Source organism: Tursiops truncatus, chromosome 10 (genome assembly GCF_011762595.2).
Source record: "Tursiops truncatus isolate mTurTru1 chromosome 10, mTurTru1.mat.Y, whole genome shotgun sequence".
In the NCBI taxonomy this organism is placed as follows: domain Eukaryota; kingdom Metazoa; phylum Chordata; class Mammalia; order Artiodactyla; family Delphinidae; genus Tursiops; species Tursiops truncatus.
In genome coordinates, this window is record NC_047043.1 from 31,230,338 (window position 1) to 31,254,000 (window position 23,663).

Below are 23,663 nucleotides of genomic sequence, written 5' to 3' on the forward strand. Positions count from 1 at the left end.
CACACTGTGCTTATGCTTAAGACCCAGGCGCATCTTCCAGAGCTGGATTCCTCTCCAGGATCAGAGACGAGTGAAACCCTTACACTGCTGAGCCCTGAATGGGGGAAGAACACATTTGGTATCTCATTCACCCTGCCTCCTTTCCTCTCCCCCACTTGGCTATCAGTATTCCAGTGCTGTGACTCAAGGATTCTGGCCTGTTTTGCATAGTTCTTTGAGTGAGCAGAATAGAAAGTGAAACTGCCGCCTTTTCAGCTAAGATAGGTGTCCACCCTGTACTTGAGGAGTTGGCCACTTGCTAATGGTCACAGGGGTAAGGAGGCTGATGACTATGCCCTGTCAGAGATTTGGAGATAAGCGTGCCAGCTACTTAATGACGAGTAGAACTTAGAGACATGGCAGTCTGGTCCTCACGCTTTTCCTAGCAATGCAAGGTAGCCTGAAGTGAGGTTTATATAATCTAAACTGGCTTTTTGGAGCCGAAAGCCAGCTGGCGAAACCTTTGTCCCTTCCTCCTGTTTGTGTTCAGAGTACCTGACTACCACATTTTATGGGTGAAGAAATATGGCCCAAGGTTAAAGTCAACTGTAAAAAGCAGGGACTACAGGGACTTCCCTGGCAGCCAGTGGTTAAGACTCCACGCTTCCACTGCAGCGGGGCGAGGGTTTGATCCTGGTAGGGGAACTGAGATCCCGCATGCTGCGCAGTGTGGCCAAAAAAAAAAAAAAAAAAGCAGGGACTACATTTTCAGTACTGATCCTTGCAAAAGAAATTTAATGATAAATGTGGGCCATGGTCCCACAGGTATTCTGCCTCCAGGGTATTAAAGTGATAGCCTCCCCACCATTCAGGCTCAGCTGCTTTTTATATATCACTGGTTTAACTTGCTACTAAGAAGCCTGTGGTTGAAGAACTTCCTCTTGGTGTTGGGAACTAAGAACCATTTACTTCCTACTGTACAGTTGCTGATAAACCGCTATGAGGGAAGGTTATAGTCAGCAAAAAGGTACTATAGCCTTCTCCCAACACTGACGTTTGCATGTCTGTCTGCTGCCCCCTCCACAGGCTCACTGCCAGTATGCTGGGGCAGGGCTGGCATTCCCAAGAAAACAACGTGTGCTGCTGGTATTGTCTTTATTGGTTATTCACTAGTGCTCCCCCTACCTCCCCCCACTACCTGTCTTGGCCTCTAGAAGGTCAATGAAACCAAGGTTTCTACCACATTACTTTTCTATTTGACTCCTTCCAGTCAACTGAAGTGCTAAAAATTTGTTCAACTTGATCTGTACAGCACCCAGAGGAGATTTTTTTTTTAAACTTCTCCCTAGATTAGGAAAGGAAGTTTTGGAAAATGATACCCAGACATCTCCACAAACTAATGAGGCACTTTGCTACATTAATGCAACATTGAGGAGTATAAAAAGGTGTATAAGTAGTATGTACATTTTGATTGTTACAGTTCTGGTGATCTTAAAATTTTCAGTATATACATTTCATCCAGTGACTATCAAGCACCTGTTGTGTGCAAGGCACTGTGAATTCTTGCCTTTAAGAAATCTACAAGTCTAGTAGGGAAAGAGCCATATATACAGTAAGCACTATCTTTTATTAGATATTTAACTGCCACAAAAGTGGAAGGTCTTTCTGGAAGAAGAAATAATTTGCTAGACACAGTGGTTTTCAAATGTTCCCCCTTCAAATTACAGACCCCCAATTTATAAATAAGCTAAAATAAGCCTAAAAGTACTGGTTTGAGTACATGTATGGGAAGGGGGACTATGTATTCTGTTCTCCCTACCCTCTTATCTCCCCCCTCCACTGCCACCACTCAGTTCATCTTTGATTGGGTTCTCTGTGTAATCAACATTTCCCATATCAGAAAAGCCAAAACTGACTTTCCACACATAAGAATGGAGATTAAGAATACAGTACTATAAACATGGACTAGTGCAAAAAGCTACAGTAATTCATTTAAAACCCTAAACTAAAGATTCACACTTCAGTAGGGAAGAGATGAACGTGCCAGTGACCCTGAAGGCCCAAGCATTTACCTCTTACATTTGTCTTTAGGGTTTAAGGAAATGACCTTGCCCTCTACAAACCTGGTGGGCTGTTATTATCTTCTAGATGGGTATTTCTCAAATTTGTTAATATACAAATTCAGTAGGGGTGGGGGTAAGGCTGAGACTATTTCTAACAAGTTCTCTGGTGGTGGAGCTGCTGCCCCTCAAAATCACACTTGGAGTAACAAGGTCCTAGAGATGATCTAGTTCTGATCATGACTTAGCCAATCTAAACAGAGTTCCTGAGCTGGTCCAGTAACAGTCTCACTGCAAGAGGTAGAAGGGCCAATGGCTAAAATTGTGGCTATGATAGGGTTTACTTGAATGAAATTAAGTATTTATTGAGTAGCTTCTCTGTACACAGTCCTGCCCTAAATTAGTTACCACTTTAGGGTTTCAGGTCTTCACCTCACATAAAAAAATTTTTTTAACTTTTTTTCACTCAGTTCCTTTTATGTGCCAATGTTAAGCTACATACTTTAAGTACATTTTTCTTAATCTTCAGTAATCTAAGGCATTATCTCAGTTTTACACATGAGGAAAGTGACTTGCTCAAGGCCGTATTCCAAGAGGCAAAGCCAGGTTTGGAACCAGATCTCTTAACTTCCGAGGCCCAGGCATTTTAAACTGTATGACACTGCTTCCCTAAAGACTAACAATTAAAAACTCAATACAGTTGTATCTCTGGAAGATGAGTTTTTACATCCCTGTCAACAATAGAATTAGAATCCCTGAGGTGGAAGCCTTAACTCAGCATCTAACCAGATTATTTTCCTTATTAAAAATTTTATAAAGTTATAAATTTCCTTGAGAAGTGAACATATTTCCATCTCCCAGTTACAAATAAAAAAACCCTGCGGCAAGCCTGAGGGCAGCACTAGTGTGTTAATGGCTTAAAAAATGATTCCAATGTCTGCATGCCCTCAGGCCTAGGGCGTTTATTCCTGGAGGCCAAAGGGCTCTTGGGATTTCTTTTGCCTTGAGGAGAACTGGCAGGAGCAACCCGGGGGTTGGAGTGGGGCTGCAAAAAGGATTTCTGCAAGTCCAACGCAAAGTGATAGTCTGTATGCTCTGGCATCTCCCATACAGGTACCAGAGAGCCACACTTCTCACAGGGCACTTGGTCCTCAGCAGCCAGAAGACTGGAGGTAGTAGGTGCCTTCTGAGCCACCTCCAGAGCAGACTTGGAAGTTAAAGAAGCAAGGCTGCTTAGGCTGTTCTGGGCCAAATCCATCTCTGCAGGAGTTGCTTTGAAGGATCCTAGCTTCAACACCTTTTCACAGACAGGGGCACAATCTGGACACTCTGTTGGAAAACAATTTGGTAACTCTTTAGGACTGGACTGTGGTTTTTGTGGAGGGAAGAAAACATTAGTAAGCTGTTTCTGCTTTAGAAGCAGACTCTTCTGTTTAAAGAAGGGCTCAGTTCCTGAAGTATGACTGGTTTGGAAAGGTAATGAGGGCTTGGAGGGTGAATTGCTTATGGGGGCCTGCGTAGTGGCAGTAAGAGAAGAAAGTGAAGCTTCTTTGACTTTCTGCTTTTCTGCAGCTTTCTGGAAGAATGATTCCAGAGAAGTGGTTGCTTTCTTAGTGGTTGTCACCGCTGGGCCATTTTCCTGGGTCTTATCTTCTGAACGGGTAATTGGCACCTTTGACGGAGAACTTGGGTCACTGCTCAAGAAGATGGTGATGTCTGTGCCAGGTGAAGGGGCAGAGGCAGAGAATTTGGTAGCACAGAGGAAAACCATTGTAAGGGGAGGGGACCTGAATAGAAAGTAAAAGAATAAGATTAGCACCAGGTCACAGGTTCAGTTTGTAAATGATTGGGATTCTGGTTCTGCCACAAAAGGAAACTGTTACTGCAGTGGTTCTCAGACTTTAGGGTATATTGGATTAATAGATTCAATAGACGTGGGATGGGCAGAGAATTTGCCATTCTAACAAGTTCTCAGGTGATGCTGATGTTGCTGGTCTAGGACCACACCTTGAGAACCACTGACTTTGGTGAACACCTACCAAGTCAGATGTGTAAGTTGGATCCCCTGACAGCTGGGTTTATTGTTTTCATAAGATAACTTCTGCAGAGCTGCTGAAATTCAGGGTTGAGGCAAGAAACTATTCAGGGCAATAAAAAAGCTTTAGAATATTTAGAGTGGAAAGACTTTTGAAAAAATCCTCTTACGCACTCTTCTGGTTTTAAACAGAACCGGAACTCTGACAGACTTTGAACTCTGGAATTTTTAGAGAATGAAATTTCACAGCTGCTTTGGTTATCTGGTCTCAGAAATATTTCAAGAAATTCCTGTCATAAAGTTCCTCATGTCTAATTACCCAAATAAATTTTCACATGAGTTGAATTTTGGAAGATGAAATGTGCTTTTATATACAGATTAGTCCCTTGATGAGGTAAATTTAAAAGTTATCATGACAGTATCTCACTATTCTCCTCTTTCATGCTCAGGGACAGTCTTATAATCAGACAACGTTATGCTTCCCTGTCAATATTTGACACTCTTGGTGAGTAGTATTTGTTATAGTCTGTCAATTTACAAGGTTTAATGTGAACATAGTATCACAATTATCATTTGGTTCAGTAAAACCATTCAATATTTGAAAATAAATATACCAGGAAGTAAAAGTAAATTATTCTAAGAACAAAGACTCTAACTTTAGAGACCCATACATGTAGTACCCTTATATTCAGATATGCAGTAACTTAAGTGCCTAACTAAACTTTTTTTTATAATCTCCAATGTAGATCTATAAATAAGCAACCAATTTATCTTCCTCACATAATTATATTTACATTGTGAATCTGGAATACTTTTTTCAATTTAAGAGGCTATGTTAAATAAATAATTATGGTATTCCAATACTGAAATCATTAATATCTGGACAGTAAATGAACATACTCCAGTATATACTTGGTTATCTTTAATGGCCAGCTGAAGTGAAGTTTATTATTATGACATTTGGTATTACACCAGTGGAGCTTGTAACTGAGTTGGGATGTGAGAGAGAGATTACTGGTGAATAGGTCACTTTCATTATCAAGGAAGATGATTTTAAGATAGAACCATCAAGCAGTTGAGAGAAAAGTTCCCTGAAACTTGAGTTCTGTACTCCTAAGTACAATTGGTCATTCCCCTGACTATAGCAAATTGATATAGGCAGGGATAGTATTGGTTCACTCTGCCTCTCAAACCAAATGTAGGCAAAGAGGCTGCAGCTGAGCTGCCTTGTTTCTGGTGCTTCTACTGTGTCCTACCCCAGCTGGAATGCTTATATACCCACTAATTTTAAATAAAGACAGGGTTTAAGTCTCAAAAGAAGATGAGTTAGAAGGAAACTCACCATTCAGTTTGGGTTCCTGAAGTGTTACAGTTCCTGATGAGAGCAAATGCATCATGGCTCATCTTGTGAGCATCATAGCGAGGAAGGGCACAGCAGCGGCGCAGGCTGCTGAGACGTCTGTCTCCTTGGACGCGAATGCTCACGACCAATTGAGTGGCCACCCTGTCATTCTGTGGGTGTAAATGGATTGAGACAGAACTGAAGTTACCTTGAGCATGTGGATTCTATATAGTGATGTCTGTGAGAGGAAAAAACCAGGGTGACAGAATGGTTTGGGAATAGGTTTAATTTTTTTAAATTTTGTTCTGTTTCTGAGTATAAATAATTGGAGAAGACATAATTTAGATGATGGAATATTAGAATATCTAGGATATTTTGACAGGTAATGGGAACAGGACAGAATAAATGAAAATGGATTCTCCTGAATGTTTTGTTTTGTTTTTTGGTGGTGTCCGTGCAGGAAGATTATACTAAATACTTGTAATACTATATTCTAGTTTATGACTGAAGGAGGGTTCATGTAAGTCATTGAAAGGGTGTCAGGATTGAGTAGTGGATCTATTCTTTAATCTGCTCTGATGCTCTTATGCTTAAGAGCAGAAGTGGACTTACCTGGTGGCACAAGTGGTTAAGAATCCGCCTGCCAATGCAGGGGACACAGATTCGATCCCTGGTCCGGGAAGATTCCACATGCCGCAGAGCAACTAAGCCCATGTGCCACAACTACTGAGCCTGCGCTCTAGAGCCCGTGAGCCACAACTACTGAGCCCGTGTTCCACAACTACTGAAGCCCATGCACCTAGAGCCCGTGCTCCTCAACAAGAGAAGCCACCGCAATGAGAAGCCCACACACTGCTATGAAGAGTAGCCCCTGCTCGATGCAACTAGAGAAAGCCCATGCGCAGTAACGAAGATCCAACACAGCCAAAAATTAATTAATTAATTAAAAAATACGTGTTTGTTAAATGCATAAATATTTCAATCTTAACAACAAAAAAAAAAACAGCAGTAGTTTCCACTAGCGCCTCCTTACAGCCCATCTATAGAAGATAAAGTGTAGTGAGCCTGCCTCTAGAGAGCATGATCATTGATACACTTTTCAGTGACGTCTAAGCACCTGAATACTGTTGATGCAAAAGCAAACTAAGAAATAAAGGTCGAGGCAAGAAGGTAAAAAGTATACATAGGGATCCCCTCAAAATCGAAAGATTCTAGTGAGAAGAAACACCCCTAAGACAAACCAAGAGCAGCAACCAACTTCTAGGTAAAAATACATTTTGTATTTTTGCGCATTTTGTAAATACAGTTTATACAGATTTGTATATCTCGAGAGAATACAAATAGGCAATTACAAACAAGTCCTTGTTGACTAAAACCGTTCAACTATAACTGACTGCCTACTATGTATCAGGCACTATCTAGAGATACAGGAGAGAACAAAAAGTCCAGGCCCTTCTGGATCTTATCTTGTAGTAGGAGCTGCATATAATAAACAAGTAGGCATGTAATAGAAATGACCACAAAGTGCCATGGAAAAAAGCAGAGTAAGGCAGGGAGTGATGGAGGCTGCTGATATGACAGGGGAGTTGGGGAGAAGGGGAAGGTGAAATTTACTTGGTGTGTTAAATAAATGGGGAGGAGGCCAGCAAGTGGAGTCTAGAGGGGAGTGAGCTAGGGGGAGATGATAGGACATAAGGTCATTGACTGTTAGAGAATAAAGAGATGAGAACGGAGCGACACCTAGTGGGAAAAGTCAAATAGACCCATAACACAACCTCTTTACGATGCCTCCCAAAGAACATTTACCACCACCCCAGCTAAAAAGGGGCAAACTGGTAATTATAGATGATTCCTGACAGTATACAGTTGATGTCTCAACTGGAGAGGACACATCAAAAAATACCATCAGGAAAATGGAAATAAAATCCACAGAATGGGAGAAAATATTTGCAAATTATATATTTGACAAGGGACTTATACCCAGAATACACACAGAACTTTTTTTTTTTTTTTTTTCACACAGAACTTTTAAAACTCAATATAAAGAGACAACCCACTTCAAAAATGGGCAAAGGATCTTGACAGACATTTCTCCAAAGAAAATAAAATAGCCAATAAGCACCTGAAAACCATGAGATACCACTTCACACCCACTAAAAATTTTTTAAAAGACAATAACAAAGATATAGAGAAATTAGAACCCTCTTACATTGCTGGGAGTGTAAAATAGTGCAGCAACAGTCTGGTATGCTAACATAGAGTTGCCATGTGACTCAGCAATTCTACTCCTAGGTATATATACAAGGGAAATGAAAACATGACTACACAAAAATCTGTACATGAATGTTCACAGCAACATTATTCATAATAGCCAAAAAGTGGAAATATCCATTCACTGATGAATTGATAAATAAAATGTGGTATATCCATTCAATAGAATGTTGTGATAAAAAGGAATAAAGTACTGATAGATGCTACAATATGGGTAAACCTTGAAAATATTATGTTAATTGAAAGATTTCAAGCCAGTCACACAAAAAGCCACATATTCTATTATTCCATAGATATGAAATGTCCAGAATAATTAAGTCTATAGAGACAGAAAGCAGACTAGTGGTTGCGTAGGTCTGGGGGAGTAACTATTAGTGGGTATAGGATTTCTTTTCTGGGTTATGAAATGTTCTTAAATTGATTATGGAATAGTTGAACAACTCTGAAATATACTAAAACTACTGAACTGTATACTATAAATGGGTGAATTTCATGGTATGTAAATATATATATATATGTATCAATAGAGCTTTTTTTTTGAAAGAGAGAAGATAAACTAATCAGATGTTTCATCTTTGACCTACGACTCTGTCTCTAAAACTGAGTACTTCTTTGTCACATGGACTATGTTAAAGCCGAATAATTTACAGTCCAAACCTTAAATGTCCTGCTTAATGGTTCTGTACTCTGATGAAGATCCACTGTATATTCAGAGTTGCAGTAACATTTAGATAATATACAAAAAAGTAAAAGCAAATGGTAATGAGGGAGACAGGGGTAGTCAGGTCTTACGTTCACAGATCCAGGCTTTTGAGAATCATACTGAGTTTTATGGCAGTTTTATGGGAAAAGATAAAAGATTTCTTAAAATTTTCCAGCTGGTATCTTTTTGTATCTTTGTTTCTACTCCATAAGGTAAGGAGCAACTTGTATTTAAATCCCAAACCTCACCCCAGGAATAAAGAAAGAAAATCTTACATCATTTCGGTCCTTGATTAGTCTCTCCTCTAGTTCCTGGGCTAATTGCAAAAGCCACCATTGTACCTAAAAAAAGCATTGAGACTTTAATCTTTCATTTAAAGACTCTAGGTTTATTATAGAACTAAATGGTGGTTTTGTTCAGTTCTCCCCAAAATGGAAGTGTGTAACAAAGTCTCCCCTGTTACAATCCCCAGATCACAGAAATCTTCCGTACTCTGACCTGCCCTAGCTCAAGAGCTTTCATTCTTTTCCTGCTGGCATGCCATCAGGTGAATTTCAGGCATGTTCCAGCTCTGAGAAAAAAAGACACAGTGGGCTTCCCTGGTGGCGCAGTGGTTGAGAGTCTGCCTGCCGATGCAGGGGATACGGGTTCGTGCCCCGATCTGGGAAGATCCAACATGCTGCGAAGCGGCTGGGCCCGTGAGCCATGGCCGCTGAGCCTGTGCGTCCGGAGCCTGTGCTCTGCGACGGGAGAAGCCACCACAGTGAGAGGCCCGCGTACCACACACACACAAAAAAAAGACACAAACTTGAGGCACAATATCCTGGCCTCCTAAGATTTCACCTACCAAAAAATGAGTAACTCCATTTCAAACTTCAATCAGCTCCATTCTATTTCTTTTCAGATGGAAGAAAGGGAAAAAATAATAATAAAAAAAATCCCAAGTTAAACTAATCAATTTTCAGCACACAAAAAACCTTCTATTTCCTTCATATTTTACAGCATAAAGGTCCCATCTAACTTTCCACAGCTACCAAAACCTACCCACCAACTCCCTTAAAAGCGGCAATGTTCTGTCAAGAATGTCTGCCTACCTGTTCCCGAGCAGCCAGAGCTGTTTTTCCTGGGAAGTTCTTGCTGCAGGCAATGGTTTTGGGTATTTGCCTGGGTCTAACTGGATCATGTTCAATCCCCCGGCACATGGCATATAGCCAAGATCTAATGAAACCAGCAAAAAAGTTTAAGGTGAAAGCAAATGATTATTCTTGTTAAAACAAAATACCTATATTATACTACCTTTTATCCCTTTCATGAAAAAGGAAAAATTTGTTCAAAATTAAGTACACCTCACCCGTAACAGAATCCTTGCCCTTCCCAATGAATTCCAGTAATGATAAATTGCCGAGGAGAACACATTATGCTTTCTAAAGCCAAGTCATCATTTGTGTTTTGGGAAAAGTGCCAACTAAGCCACATATTTCATATCCCCAAGTATTTTTGGTACTTAGTAAGCAAAAATACAAGGATTTTTAAGAGAACAACAGCATCTTAGCACACATAAATATTGTACATGTGTGTATCAGAGCTTCAGAGTAACAGCTCCTATCTACCAACCTATTTAGGCACGTGAAAAAAACTAGACTAATAGGTTATAATGATTTAATATTTTAAAGCAAAAGGACCAATGCAATTACCTCGAGGAGCAAATATTAACCTAAAGATAGGTCTAGATTTTACCTGATGCTCTTGTCTACATTTGAATTTAGCATATCCATAAAGGTTATGATTGAAAAGCATTAGGAATCACTTACCCATTCTTCTCCCCAAAATGACTCTGGAGCTGGGATTCAGTGAACTGGGTCAGTTCTCCCATGTATTCTACCCCCAGGGTTTCAATGACAGAAGCCCCTAGCTTTCCTCCAAGATGACGGCTAACAACAACCAAAAAAAGACAAAAGATTTATAGGTCACATCATAAATATCTAGTTAGCAGGGAAAATGAGAACACACATTGGTCCTGTAAACTATTGATTTTCTAGCATAAGACTAGACGACTCTGGGAATTCAGTACTCTGGAAGTTAGGGCCTGGGAAGAAGACTAACCATAGCATAAACACAAGGGTAAAGTCATTAATTAGTTATCAAGTCAACTGTGTATAAAACTTTCAATTGTACAGGATCTACTGTCCCATTTAGGGATTAAAATTCCACCTCCAAAACAAACCCCTTCTATAGCTAAAACATTTTATATTTAAGAATATAGTAAAAAAAAAAAAAAAAACAACTCTTCAGCTTGGCCTTTGAGATGTCTAATAATCTGTCCTCAACCTCTCTGTTCAGTCCTTTTTCCATCACTTATCTTCCTCAATATGGTCCCAGTTCACTGGAAATATATTTTCTCCCTCTTGGTGCTCAAAACAGTCTCCAAATTGGTATTTCTCTTCTATTCTCATCTGACTCTCCCATGCCTTTTTCATAAGTCCTTCTCAGATGACTTTTATGAACTTTGGTAACTACCTGTACAATTCATTTAGCAGTTACTCACATATAGTCTTGATGATAGCACTTTCACTATTGCTTTGAACAGATATATCTTGTCCCTTCAACAATATTATAAGCCCTTGTCAAGGACACACTATTGGTATGCACAACCTAGTTATTAATTTTATTTGGGAGCAATTCAGTAGCCCTGAACAGCTTGATACGCTACTAGAACAAAGAAAAGAAGTAAAATTCCTATTTGTTATTTAGTAACAGGCTTGAGTAAAAAACCTAGAAGGAAGTTAAACATATAGCTAAAAAACAGTTCATTCTTTTAAAATTCAGGATTAAGTATCTTCCACAGATAATCCGGAATTGAAAGTTCATTAAGAAAAAAATCTCAGCATGTTTGTAAAATTTTCTGTGTCATCTCCCTCCTGTCCCCATGGTACCTATTTTCCCTGGCTCCAATCCTTAAGGAACAGAAGAAACTACAACCAGAGAGGGCCTTCACATATATAGAAGTGAAATTTAAGGTGCTCCCTGAATACTTACATTTTGCTAATAGGCACTTGGCTGAAGAGCTGTGGGACTGACCCATGTGAGACCAGGGTCTGCCGGTTGGGCTTGTTTAGTCCACAGGCCAGCTTTGCCAGAACCTGGAGCATGGAAAGTATAAAAACCCCATTACTGTCAACACCCACACACAGAGTTGGTGAATATTAACACACACATATACATGCATACACACGGCACAGCTTAAGGGCTGTAACTAATGGTTTCCACGTTAAAAACAAAACCAAAACCAGAAACTCAAGACATCTCCAAAGCTTGGTGTCCCACAATATCCACAGTGGAAAACATGACCCACTATCATTATCCTCATTGTCCTTTCCACATCTTCCATTCTCAGTCTTTCTTTAGTCATTTATTCCACCCTCATCTATTCCTTAAGGTTTTCCTATTTCAAGAGGGTGAAAAAGTAGAGAAGCTACAGAAGAGACTTAAGATGCATTTCTTAGTATGTCCATATGAAAATGCTAAAACAAACTCATTTTACCCTACTCCATTTATATACATTTCTTGATTAATGGTTAGTCCATTTTGAGTCCCGGATTTAATACAGATTACCATCATTTAGCATCTGTGATAAAGACTGGGCTCGAAGTCATTGTCCAATAGCAAACATCTTCTTATATTAAATAAGACTTCAAAATGAAAAAACCCTTGAGAAGTCTTTTCAAAGAATAAGGTACTTCAGTGGTATCATTTAACAACTTATAATTGGTAGGAAAAATATAAAATCACTCTTCAGATTCATTGGAGATTCCCTGAAACTTTTACTAGGCCACATTTAGTCTAGTTTAAATTATTACATTGAGACTTTTGTTTCCCCTCCCTCCACCTAACCAGAAAAAAAAAACCCCAAAACTCTACTGAGTAGTTTGGCAACTTTCCTCTTCTTGGGAATTCCCTGGTGCTCCAGTGGTTAGGACTCGGTGCTCTCACTGCCGTGGGCTGGGGTTTAATCCCTGGTTGGGGAACTAAGATCCCACAAGCTGAGCAGTGCAGAACTTTCCTCTTCTTGAGTGAGGGAGAGAAGGTAGTAACTAGAAATAATCAGCCACTGCCCAACTACTGAGTCTACACCAAAGGGGATGAAGATCCCAGGGCCACACTGCAGTTTAATCAAAAAGCACAGAACAAAAGCATAGAACACCCAGAACTCCACATAAGAAGTGAGATAATACTAGAAAATTCAGCAACCGAAAAGGAAAGAAATAGGTTCCTACTAGCCTCCTCCTTTCTTTGTTTGCTTGCAGGATCTTAGTCCCCTGACCAGGGATTGAACCCAGGGCCCCTGGCAGTGGAAGCGCCGAGTCCTAACCACTGGACCACCAGGGAAGTCCTGCCTCCTCCTTTCTTTGGATAGTTCAGTCATTAAGGAAATACTGTGGATACAACTATGTAAATAACCATTTCCAGCAAAATTTTCAGCCTGCTTCTTAGGAAAGTACATGTGTAATGTCAATCCCCATGATAAAGAATTACTTAGGTTTTTATTTGGTCTTCACCATGAAGTTTAAGTAGAAACCCATTTCAAAGTATATGTGTAATGATTTAAATGCCCCACTCATATCTATCCTGGCTGTTTGTTTTTTGTTTTGTTTTTGTTTTTCTTTTTTTTTTTGTTTGTTTCTATGCCTGCTGTGTTTAACTACAGATATCTGTGTTTCTCTTTGAAATCTACTATTAGCCTTCACCTTATTGTGTGAAATCCCGGCTGAACACTGAAAACCAGTCTGCCTCTCTATGGCTGCTCTCATTTCCTCCACGATCACTGCTCCCACAGTGAGCTGTAGGTCTGGAGAGGTGGTGTTATCAGTCTGAAGAGAATCAAGCCATTGCAATAAGCCTTGTTTTCGCATTTCCTCTGAAAAGTTGAGAGGTAACAGTTAGACTTCTTTTTTAAAAAATCAAGGTTTTATTTGTGTTATCTAATGCAGAAATGCTTAGATTTCAGGTACTTTACATATGTAGGTTTTCACCAAAAATGGCAGCCGTTTTAGAAGACTATTCAGTATCACAACAGAGATAAATTTCTCCTTCATACCAATTCTAGCAGCCTTATCTCCCAGCATAGGCTGAACCTTATAAGCTCTAATAAGCAACAAATATTTTGTATTGTCTTTCATGAGTAATGATTTAAAAGTACATCTGTTTTCTCTCTCCAGTTTTTGAACTTTCTTCTTCCAACTTCCCTTGCACATCACCAAAAATTCTATTAAGTTACTCAATTAGAAAATATTCAGAATTATCGCACGCTTCAGTATAAACTTAAGTTAGCATTTATGTATTTTTAGAGACTGGTTCCAGTTGAATAGCTTAAGTCCAATCAGAGGCACTAGAAGATTTATTCTCTTGACAAACTATTTAAATTAGAAGTAGCTTTGTACCTTAGGGCTTTGAAAATACCTTACTATCCAATTTAGAACTAGTCATAGTTTTGAAAAACATTTTAAAAGTATTATATAACAAGGAAGTTAGGAAATATACACATGCTGTTTTAAAGAGGCTGTAATGAGGTAAGAACAAGGCAAGAAAATTCAAAATATCTTGGAGAGGCAGAGTGAAGGGTCACATATATGGAGAAGAGGAGGAAGATGAGCACATAGAAGGAAGTATTTTCCAGCTATTGAGGGCTGCTGTTTCTCTCCTTTGCTGGTCTATCTCCCTCCTCTAACACCGTAACTGCAGATATAGAGCAACGTTCTCCTCTTCTCTGTATATATGCTTTTTCTCTTGGTGAACTGGTACTGGCTTATGTTTCAATTTGTTTATGCTAAGTACATGCAAATCTTAATCTCTATCCCCAAACTCTTAACTTTAATCCCTTATTTCTACCTCCCTACAGAAAAAGTCTTCTTGAATTTTTCATTACAGTATCAAACAAAATACTACTAAAGTCAACCTTTATTATATCTTCCTCCCCAAAGGTTCTCTTTCCCAAACAACTCCCTATTTCTCTTAAAGGTTTAAAATCTAATATTGGCTTCTTTTTTTAAAAAATTAATTAATTTATTTATTTTTATTTTTGGCTGCCTTGGGTCTTCGTTGCTGCACACGGTCTTTCTCTAGTTACAGCAAGCAGGTGCTACTCTTCGTTGCGGTGTGCGGGCTTCTCATTGCGGTGGCTTCTCTTGTTGCAGAGCGCGGGCTCTAGTAGTTGCAGTACGCGGGCTTAGTTGCTCCTTGGCATGTGGGATCTTCATGGACCAGGGCTCGAACCCATGTCCTCTTCGATGGCAGGAGGATTCTTAACCACTGCACCACCAGGTAAGTCCCTTGGCTTCTTTTCTTTTATTCCCCTTTATTATAGTTACTTAGTTACCAAAGCCCACTTCAAAATATTTCACATATCCATTGCAACCCACTGTATTTTATTCAGCTTTTCTTCATTCTTGCCTAGGCCACCTCAAACTTCTTTGTTTGTGGTTTTTGTTTATTTGTTTTTGGCTGCACCATGCGGCATGTAGGATCTTAGTTCCCCCACCAGGGATCAAACCCATGCCCCTAGCAGTGGAAGCGCAAAATCTTAACCACTGGACCACCAGGGAAGTCCCCATAAATTTATAGTTAACTCTTAAAAATCACGTAGTGTTAAGTCTTCCAACTTAGTTCTTTTTCAAAATTGTTTGCCTATTCCACATCCTTTGCATTTCCATACAAATTTTAGAATCTGTTTATCAATTTCTATAAAATCCTGCTGGGATTTTGGAGGGAATGCAATGAATCTGTAGGTCAATTTGGGGAGATTTGAACTCTAATATTATTTAATCTTTCAGTCCATGAGCATGGTCTCTTCATTGATTTCATCTTTAATTTGTCAGTGATGTTTTGTAGTTTTCACTGAACTAGTTTTTCCATATATATTGTTAAATATATCTCTAATAATTTTATGGTTTTAATGCTATTCCTTTTTAAATGTCAACTTCCCATTTTAAATTTTAATATATAGAAATACAATCAATTTTTGCATATTGACTTTGTCCCCTGCAACCTTGCTAATCTCACTTATTCTAGGTTCTTTTTTGGGGGGGGGGAGTAGATTCCCTAGGATTTTCTATAAACATGGGCATGTCACCTGCATTTGACTAGAACTGTTCTAAGAGTGAGCACTGGTAGTTTATGCCAAAACTTCGGAATTAAACTGATAAACCTCTAGCTATGGCCCACAACTCTAGGGACCATAACTACAAAAGAGAAGTCCCTATACTGGTAACAGGTGTACCTTCCTCTGTGCTATGAGCTGATTAGTGCCTTCCAAGCTCCCTCTGGTTGTTGGCAGAATTTATCATCTTGGGGACTTCCCTGGTGGCAAAGTGGTTAAGAGTCCACCTGCCAAGGCAGGGGATGTGGGTTTGATCCCTGGTCTGGGAAGATCCCACATGCCACAGAGCAGCTAAGTCTGTGCGCTACAGCTACTGAGCCTACGCTCTAGAGCCGGTGAGCCACAACTACTGAGCCCGTGAGCCACAACTACTGAGCCCGTGAGCCACAACAACTACTGAGCCCACGCCCCAGAGCCCGTGCTCCACAGCAAGAGAAGCCACCGCAATGAGAAGCCCACGCACAGCAACAAAGAGTAGACCCCATTCGCCACATCTAGAGAAAGCCCGTGCGCAGCAACGAAGACCCAATGCAGCCAAAAATAAATAAATTAATTAAAATAAATAAATTTATCATCTTGTGGCTGTAGGATTGAGGTCCCCATTTTCTTGCTGGCTGTCAGCAGAGGGCAGCTCTCAGAGCATAGCCATGGGGGCTTCTCCAAAGGCCCTCTTACAATATGGCGGCTTACTTCGTCAAAGCCTGCAAGCAGTCTAGCCAACTCTTACAGCTCTCAACTTTGGCAGTTAATTGATTTATTTTTTTAATTTTTAATTTTATTTTTATTATTATTATCATCTTTTTTTTGGCTGCTCCGGGTGGTATGTGGGGATCTTAGTTCCCTGACCAGGGATCAAATTCATGCCCGCTGCAGTGTAAGTGCGGAGTCTTAACCACTGGACCTCCAGGGAAATCCCTGATAGTTGATTTATATTTTTTTATACCACTACACAACTGTTTCTTATTATATGCATTCACATGTTCAATACTTGCTTAGAAATAAATGAATTAAGAGGAAGCAAACGGAGAACAAATGAGTTCTTTAGCTAACACAAACCAGTTACAAAATGGCCCCGAAGGGTAAGTTTTCACTCTGACAATTTTTGAGTTATTTTTAATTAATCTTACTACTTAAACTTTCCACACACATAACTATTTCAGAAACAGAAAAAACAAAGTTGCAAATGCAGCATGGCTGAGTAGGACCCATTAAGAGGCACCATGGTAAAGTTGAATGGGAACTTCAGTATAAAAACATCACAAATACCTCGACCCTTTTCCCTAGCTTTGAAATATGTCACATCCACGAAAAACAATTTCTGGGAGGGTATATGCACTTAGATCAGCTAATTTCTGTTATGAGGTTTTTTTTTTTATATTACACACATCATATGAAGACTCAGGAGTATGATATATCATCATAAATCATTTCCTAGACATTGTACTGTTCTGAGCACTCTAAATAAGATATCACTGCATCTCGAAGCTTAATATTTAAACTAGACACAATAAAGCAACTTCTTCCTTCATATATGAATACCTTTTATTTCCTCATACAGAAATACGATTTCTTTAAAACACTGGCATTTTATATAAAAATGTAAGAAAGATAGGTATAGAAGAGGCGCATGTCCATTTGAAGTAACATTTGACCTCCAACAAAGGTATGTACCATCATCTTCACCAGAGAGCTCTTCAACAATGAGTTGCCCTCCAAAACCAATGTAACGTGTAATAATAGTTCTTATTCTGAGGTGTGTAGGCTTCAGTGGGTCTGTGAATCTCCTGAAAACTACATGCAAAACTGTTTTACATGTAGATATGTATTTTTCTGAGGCAAGCAAGGGTCCACAGCTTTCAACAGATTTTCAAAAGGGCATATAGCCTTCAAAAAACCCTTAAACAGCAAATAATTTAAAGTACTATAAAACCAAACACAACCACACAAAATCTATGGGATGCAGCAAAAGCAGTCCTAAGAGGGAAGTCCATAGAGATACAGGCCTTCCTCAAAAAAACAAGAAAAATCTCAGGGACTTCCCTGGCGGTCCAGTGGTTAAGATTCTGCGCTTCCACTGCAGGGGGCATGGATTCAATCCCTGGTTGGGAACGAAGATTCCGTATACTGTGTGGCGCAGCCAAAAAAAAAAAAAAACCAAAGAAAAACCCAGAAAAATCTCAAATAAACAATCTAACCTACTACCTATGAGAATTAGAAAAAGAAGAACAAACAAAACCTAAAGTCAGCAGAAGGAAGGAAATAATAAAGTATTATAAAACCAATTCCAAATGTTTATTTAAAAAAATTAGCTACACAGTAAAATGTAGTACACAAAACTAAGCCCCCGACAAAAAAGAAAGAAAAAAAACAATAACAGGACTTCCCTGGTGGTGCAGTGGTTAAGAATCCACCTGCCAGTGCAGGGGACATGGGTTCGTGCCCTGGTCTGGGAAGATCCCACATTCTGCGGAGCAACTAAGCCTGTGAGCCACAACTACTAAGCCTGCGCGTCTGGAGCCTGTGCTCCACAACGGGAGAGGCCGTGACAGTGAAAGGCCCGCGCACCGCGATGAAGAGTGGCCCCCGCTCGCCGCAACTGGAGAAAGCCCTCGCACAGCAACGAAGACCCAACACAGCCAAAAAAAACAAACAACAACCCCCCCCAAAAACCAACAACAACAACAAAAACACAACACAAAAAACAAAACCAAAAAACCCTTCCTTACTCTGATCCCAGAATAATAATAATAAATCAATAAAGGCAAATGTACCATAACTTTGCCTCCTTTAAGTGGCACATTACATTGTCCATTGTATTCTCCCTAAAGAACTAAAAGAGCTGCAGCCTCCACCTTGATAAACTCAGCTATCAGGATCAGAGAATAAAATAATTCCTCAATGGTCCTTCCCGTAAGTTTCCCTGGGTAGTTCCACCTCTACCCTTCAATACAACATATTAAAAGGCATCATACAACTGTTGACAGCAAAACTAAACTTTAATATCTTACATCTTACTTTAAAACATGGAACCCATGGAAAATTCACCACTGTAACTAGAAATAAACTAAACACTCTTGGAGCTTTTTCTGAACAAATCTGTATTGTTTCTACAAGTAATAACATATGCCCTGACAAGTCCCCCAAGAAGTTAACTTGCTATAGATTTGTATCCTTTTGGTTAACGTCCAACATTCAAAGATTTTCACTAAAAGAGCTCTTCTAAATAAGAATAATGTTGGGATTTCCCTGGTGGCATAATGGTCAAGAATCTGCCTGCCAGTGAAGGGGACACGGGTTCGATCCCTGGTCTGGGAAGATTCCACATGCCGCGGAGCAACTAAGCCCATGTGCCACAACTACTGAGCCTGTGCTCTACAGCCCATGTGCCTAGAGCCTGTGCTCCGTAACGAGAAGCCTGCGCACTGCAATGAAGAGTAGCCCCTGCTCACCCCAGCTAGACAAACCCCATGCACAGCAATGAAGACCCAGTGTAGCCAAAAGTAAATAAATAAAAAATAAATTAATTTTAAAAATAAATAAATAAGAATAATGTTACAAAATAAAGCTAAAGTACATGTTACAAGTGAAGGGGAGAATAGATACATTGTTTTGAATATAGCCATTATCATAAGTACTAGAAAATGTGTATGAAAAGGTGTTAAAAAGCTTCTAGATGCAGAATCTTTGCTCTGTGGACTCCAGCTGAATTCCACTTTCGTAATATTTTGATTAAAAAAAATAATAAGACCCGGATTAAAAGCAAGTTTTAATTGCCCTAATTTAATTCTAGTCTAAGAAAAATTTTTTTTTTGGCCACACCACACAGCATGCAGAACTTCCCCCACCAGAGATTGAACCCGTGACCCCTGCAGTAGTCTTAGCCACTGAACTGCCAGGGAAATCCCTAAGAAAATATTTTTAACCATCAAGTACATTTTATTAAAGCACTTTCATGCAGATTATATCTCAAGTTTTTATCAGGCAGATAAAGTAAACAAAGATAAGCTTACCAAAAAAAAATCACTTATCATTCTCCTACACATCAATAACCAAGTGGAGAATATAATAGAAAAAAACACAAAATAGTAATGGCAATTAAAAAAAATTAAAGCATCTAGGAACTAACATAATGAATGCACAAGACCTTTATAGAAAAAAGTAAAGCTTTAATAAGGATATTATAATTGGATACTCATGTAATAAAAAAAGGAATCTTGATCCCTACCTCACATCCTGCAGACACACACATAATGGATAGTAAATCTAAATGTAAAAGGCAAAACAATAAAGCTTCTAAAATAATATAGGAGAGTTTCTTCATGATCTTGAATAGGTAAAGAAGACCTTAAAAAATACTATCCATAAAGAAAAAAAAAGACAAACTGGACCAAATTAAAATTAAGAGCCTCTATTCATCAAAATCCACCATTAAGAGGGTAAAAAACAAGGGAATTCCCTGGCTGCCCAATGGTTAGGGCTCCACGCTTCCACTGCAGGGGGCACAGGTTCAATCCCTGGTTGGGGAACTGGAACCCCACATGCCGCACGGCGTGGCCAAAAAATTTAAAAAAAAAGAGTGAAATACAAGCCACAAACCAGAAGATGCTGCAATACATATATTTGATAATGACTCATATCCAGAATACATAAAGAAGTCCTATAGATGAATAAGACAATTAAACCAAAAAAATGGGCAAATACTTAAACAGGCACTTCATGAAAGAAGAATGGTCATCAACTTACAAAAAGGTGCTCAATTTCATTAACACCAGGAACATGCAGACTAAAACCATAATATGATATCACTATACACTCATCAAAATGGCTAAAAAGCGAAAGAGAAAAAAGCAAGTGTTGAAAAAGATGTGGAACAACTAGAACTCTCATATACCGCTAGTGGAATTATAAATCAGTATACCCTTTTTGGAAACCTTTCGGTAGTATCTACTAACGCTGAGTACAGGCAAACTAAAGCTGAATACAGACAAACCACATAACTGAGCACTTCTAGTCATATGCTCAACAGAAATGCACACACTAAAAGATATTTACAAAAATGTTCATAGCAGCACTATTCTTAGTGGTCCAAAACTGGAAGAAACCCAAATATCCATGAAGAGTAGAATGGGTAAATTGTAGTATATTCATACAATGGAATACTACAGAAACTCAACCATATACAACAGAATGGATGAATCTCACAAAGACAATGTCGAGTGAATGAAGCCAGACTAAAGTATACACTGCATCATTTTAATTTTATAAAGTTCAAAAATAAGCTAAATAGAAATCAGGACAGTGGTTATATAGGAGAGGGGGGAGAGGAATAGATAATGACTGGGAGGGTAGGCAAGGGTGGCTTCTAGAATTCTGACATTTTTTGATCTGGGTGCTGCTTACAGAAGTGGGCTTACTTTGTGAAATCACTCAAGGTGTATACGTACAATTTATATACTTTATGTATATTACATCAGTTAAAAGTTTAGAGGAGAAAGAAAAAGGAAAACATACTGGATTCTAGATTTCAGAGGAAGCAGAAAATATAAATCAAAAATTTTAATTTAAAAAGTCACTAGAGCTTCCCTGGTGGCGCAGTGGTTGAGAGTCCGCCTGCCGATGCAGGGGGCACAGGTTCGTGCCCCTTTCCGGGAAGATCCCACATGCCGCGGAGTGACTAGGCCCATGAGCCATGGACACTGAGCCTGCGCGTCCGGAGCCTGTTGCTCCGCAACGGGAGAGGCCACAACAGTGAAAGGCCCGCGTACCGCAAAAAAAAAAAAAAAAAAGTTAATGGATGACAGACTTGGGAAAAGATATTTGAAGAGTCAAAAACAGACAAGGGACCAACAACTAGGATACACAAGGAGCTCTTCCAAAAACAAAAAAAAAAAACCAATGGCAGAAATCCAATGGAAAATTGAATGAAGATTATAAATAAACAATTCACAAAAGTAGAAACTCAATAGGCTAACAAGTATATGAAGAGAAGCTCAACCTCAATTAGTAAAGAGAAGTATAAATTAAAACAAACCCCAAAATATAAAATACCCCTTTATAGCCATCACATTGGCAGGTACTTTAAAATATTAGATAATACCAATTGCTGGTGAGGATATGGAGGAAACAGGAATTCTTGTGTACTGTCAGAGGTAGGGCAAATTGTTACAGTTATTCTGGGGAGCAATTTGGCAGTATTTAGTGAAACTAAGTATATGTGTATACCCTATAATCTAGCAGTCCACTCCTGAAAATACTTCCCAGAGAAACCCTTGCATATGTCCAAGAGGATTAATGAGGACATTCATCATATAAACAGAAGGACGTGAGAAGCAACCAATGAGCTCATCAGTAGGAAAAGGGTCTGTAAACATGGTAGATCCATACCACGGATTATGCTGCAATTAAAAGAAATCAATTACATATAAATACAGCTACATGAATAGATGTATAAAATCAGCAATGAAAGAAAATTAAGAATGAGACCTATAATAACAGTACTATCATGTAATTAAAAAGCACAAATTTTTTTAAACATTGTTTCACAGCAAATTAATGCAGTTTATACTCAACTGCATCTTTTTTTTTAATTTTATTGGAGTATAGTTAATTTACAATGTTGTATTAGTTTCAGGTGTACAGCAAAGTGAATCAGTCACACATATACATACAACCACTCTTTTTTTTAGATTCTTTTCCCATGTCATTACAGAGTATTGAGTAGAGTTCCCTGTGCTATACAGCAGGTTCTTATTAGTTATCTATTTCATATATAGTAGTGTGTATATGTCAGTCCCAATCTCCCAATTTATCCCTCCCCCACCACCTTATCCCCTGGTAACCATAAGTTTGTTTTCTACATTCGTGACACTACTTCTGTTTTGTACATAAGTTCATTTGTACCTTTTTTTTTTTCAGATTCCACATATAAGCGATATCATATGTTTGTCTTTCTGTGTCTTACTTCACACAGTATGACAATCTCTAGGTCCATCCATGTTGCTACAAACAGCATTATTTTTGTTCTTCTTTATGGCTGAGTTATATTCCATTGTATATATGTAACACATCTTCTTTACGCATTCCTCTGTCGATGGACATTTAGGTTGCTTCCATGTCCTGGCTATTGTAAATAGTGCTGCAATGAACACTAGGGTGCATGTATATTTTTGAATTATGGTTTTCTCTGGGTATATGCCCAGGAGTGAGATTACTGGGTCATATGGTAGTTCTTTTTTTTTTTTAACAACTTTTTTTTTTTTAAAGATGTTGGGGGTAGGAGTTTATTAATTAATTTATTTATTTTTGCTGTGTTGGGTCTTCATTTCTGTGCGAGGGCTTTCTCTAGTTGTGGCAAGCGGGGGCCACTCTTCATCACAGTGTGCGGGCCTCTTACTATCGCGGCCTCTCTTGTTGTGGCTCACAGGCTCCAGACGCGCAGGCTCAGTAGCTGTAGCGCACGGGCTTAGTTGCTCCGCGGCATGTGAGATCCTTCCAGACCAGGGCTCGAACCCGTGTCCCCTGCATTAGCAGGCAGATTCTCAACCACTGCGCCACCAGGGAAGCCCAACAACTTTTTTTTTTTTAACTTTATTTATTTTATTTATTTTTGGCTGTGTTGGGTCTTCATTGCTGCACATGGGCTTTCTCTAGTTGCAGCGAGCGGGGACTACTCTTAGTTGTGTTGCACAGCTTCTTACTGTGGTGGCTTCTCTTGTTGTGGAGCATGGGCTCTAGGTGCACGGGCTTCAGTAGTTGCAGCGCGCAGGATCAGTAATTGTGGCTTGTGGGCTCCAGAGCACAGGCTCAGTAGTTGTGGCACACAGGCTTAGTTGCTCCAGGGTATGTGGGATCTTCCCCGACCAGGGATCAAACCCGTGTCCCCTGCATTGGCAGGCGGATTCTCAACCACTGCACCACCAGGGAAGCCCCAATATCGTAGTTCTATTTTTAGTTTTTTAAGAAACCTCCATACTGTTCTCCATAGTGGTTGTACCAATTTACATTCCCACCAACAGTGTAGGAGGGTTCCCTTTTCTCCACACCCTCTCCAGCATTTGTTGTTTGTAGATTTTTTTTTTTTTGCAGTAGGTGGGCCTCTCACTGCTGTTGTCTCTCCCGTT

At 39.4% G+C, this 23,663-nt stretch overlaps 1 protein-coding gene across 3 annotated transcripts in view; it reads right to left on the minus strand.

The window, feature by feature from the left end:
• Positions 1-1,587: 1,587 nt before the first annotated feature.
• POLH (DNA polymerase eta) overlaps positions 1,588-23,663 on the minus strand; it is a 29,337-nt gene continuing 7,261 nt past the window's right edge. For all 3 annotated transcript variants that reach the window (XM_019949727.3, XM_004315020.4, XM_033864173.2), the window contains 7 exons: positions 13,136-13,305; positions 11,427-11,530; positions 10,202-10,321; positions 9,485-9,608; positions 8,666-8,731; positions 5,417-5,586; positions 1,588-3,826 (listed from right to left, as the gene is read on the minus strand). In XM_019949727.3, the coding sequence (XP_019805286.1) occupies positions 2,941-3,826; positions 5,417-5,586; positions 8,666-8,731; positions 9,485-9,608; positions 10,202-10,321; positions 11,427-11,530; positions 13,136-13,305 (1,640 nt within the window). In that variant the 3' untranslated portion in view covers positions 1,588-2,940. The remainder of the gene's footprint in view (positions 3,827-5,416; positions 5,587-8,665; positions 8,732-9,484; positions 9,609-10,201; positions 10,322-11,426; positions 11,531-13,135; positions 13,306-23,663) is intronic.